Source organism: Seriola lalandi, unplaced genomic scaffold (assembly GCF_002814215.2).
Source record: "Seriola lalandi dorsalis isolate HSWRI2012SDOR001 ecotype SW California unplaced genomic scaffold, Sedor1 jcf7180002054947, whole genome shotgun sequence".
Taxonomy (NCBI): Eukaryota; Metazoa; Chordata; class Actinopteri; order Carangiformes; family Carangidae; genus Seriola; species Seriola lalandi.
The window spans coordinates 1,386,578-1,388,184 of NW_019525498.1; the positions used below are offsets into that span (position 1 = coordinate 1,386,578).

A 1,607-nucleotide genomic window follows, 5' to 3' on the forward strand; every position below is an offset into this window, starting at 1 on the left:
CCAGTCCAATTCAAAACAGTCAAATTCTGCTTAAACATGGATACATCAGTAACATCAATAATCAATAATTAATATATAAAGTGTAACAGGGAGAATTTAACTTTTACTTTTGAAACTTTAAGAGCATTTTCCTGTTTCTGCTCCTGTTGTATATCTTTGTTTAGTAAGTGAACACTTACTGCTTTAACTTGAAAAGCGTTTCCTGTGTCGTCCACACATTGAGTTGATAATGAACTGTTTTTACAGAACAAACCTTTGTTGGTTTTCTATCGTGTGTTTTCAGGTTATTTTTGCTACAGACGAGTGGTTCGCTCCGGCTGCCAACCTGCTGAAGGTACAAATCTGACCCACGAGTTCAGGACAACAAACCTTTTATTTCCGCTGCACTTACCATCAACAGCTGAGTCTTTGGTGATTTACAGTTATTTAACCCTAAAGACTAAGTGTGATGTTAAACCCATTGGTTCCTACTGAACATGTAAATCTGTAGTTTCTTTACTGCTCTTCACTAGTTATGAACAAACAGGAGGAAATAGTGCCTTTGATGGGGACTATTTTCAGCGGCGGATTAATCTATCAGTCAGCAGACTTATACTTTGACTGAAACGTCTGTACAGAGGGAGCCGCCGCAGTTCGTCGCCTCTGCCTTCACCGAGTTTGGAAAGTGGATGGACGGATGGGAGACGAGGAGGAAGAGACGACCCGGTTAGTGTCTGAAACTCAAAGATCAACGCGAATGAATGATGTTTAAACTGTTTAAACCGGCTCCTCACTGGTGACAGTTTGAGACTTTTTACACAGTGAGAGAAACTTGTCCATGACCGAACTCTGTAATGAGTCACTCTTTGTAAATGACCTCAAATGTGTCTCTAACACCTTCACTGATCAGCTGATGTAGAGTATGTGCAGGTGTAACGTGATAAAATAATACTGAGCAACTGTTTGTGTTCAGGCTCCACCTTCATCCTCTCATCAAAACTCCCGTAGACACAGTTTAATGGTTCATTAAGAGACGTAAAGTCCTTGATGTGACTCTTTTTAAAAGGCTGACCTCAGAACAGCTGTTGAATCCTCGTGCACACACACACACACACACACACTCACTCACTGTCAGCACCTGTTGGACTCTTCCTGCCTCTGTGTTGAAGGTCACGACTGGTGCATCATCCAGCTGGGAGTCCCAGGGCTGATCTACGGCTTCGATGTGGACACGTCCTTCTTCACTGGAAACCACTCGCCCTTCGTGTCCGTCCAGGCCGGCTGTCTCGGTACCAACTGCTGTCTCATACTCATTAGCTGTGTCTCAGTTCAGGGGCCGCATCCTTCAGAGGACGCGGCCTACTTGTTTATTTGTTTGTTTGTTTGTTTGTTGACACTTGAAGAAGTAACTCACACAAACAGTAACTGTTTCCTTTTTGTATGAACAGAAGAATGTGAACACTGGAACCAGACTCTTAACGACTTCCTGTTCCTCTCCAGACAAACCCCCGACCTTCACCCTGGAGGGAGACCGGACCGGCATGGCCGCCTCCGACAGTCAGCTGGCTGCTGTCGCCAAGGTAACCCCACCATTTTTGTGATCACCAAGGTAACATTGAGAGTGGGCT

At 44.4% G+C, this 1,607-nt stretch overlaps 1 protein-coding gene across 3 annotated transcripts in view; it reads left to right on the forward strand.

Annotated features, from left to right (window-relative positions):
* Window positions 1–1,607, forward strand: part of allc (allantoicase) — a 7,092-nt gene that overhangs the window by 3,199 nt on the left and 2,286 nt on the right. The window contains exons 3-5 of one of the 3 annotated variants that reach the window (XM_023394305.2): window positions 618–705; window positions 1,149–1,268; window positions 1,480–1,559. In XM_023394305.2, coding sequence (XP_023250073.1) covers window positions 618–705; window positions 1,149–1,268; window positions 1,480–1,559 — 288 coding nt within the window. Of the gene's footprint in view, window positions 1–283; window positions 335–617; window positions 706–1,148; window positions 1,269–1,479; window positions 1,560–1,607 lie in introns of all 3 variants that reach the window. The other 2 variants (XM_023394306.2, XM_023394304.2) reach the window with 2 other exon arrangements.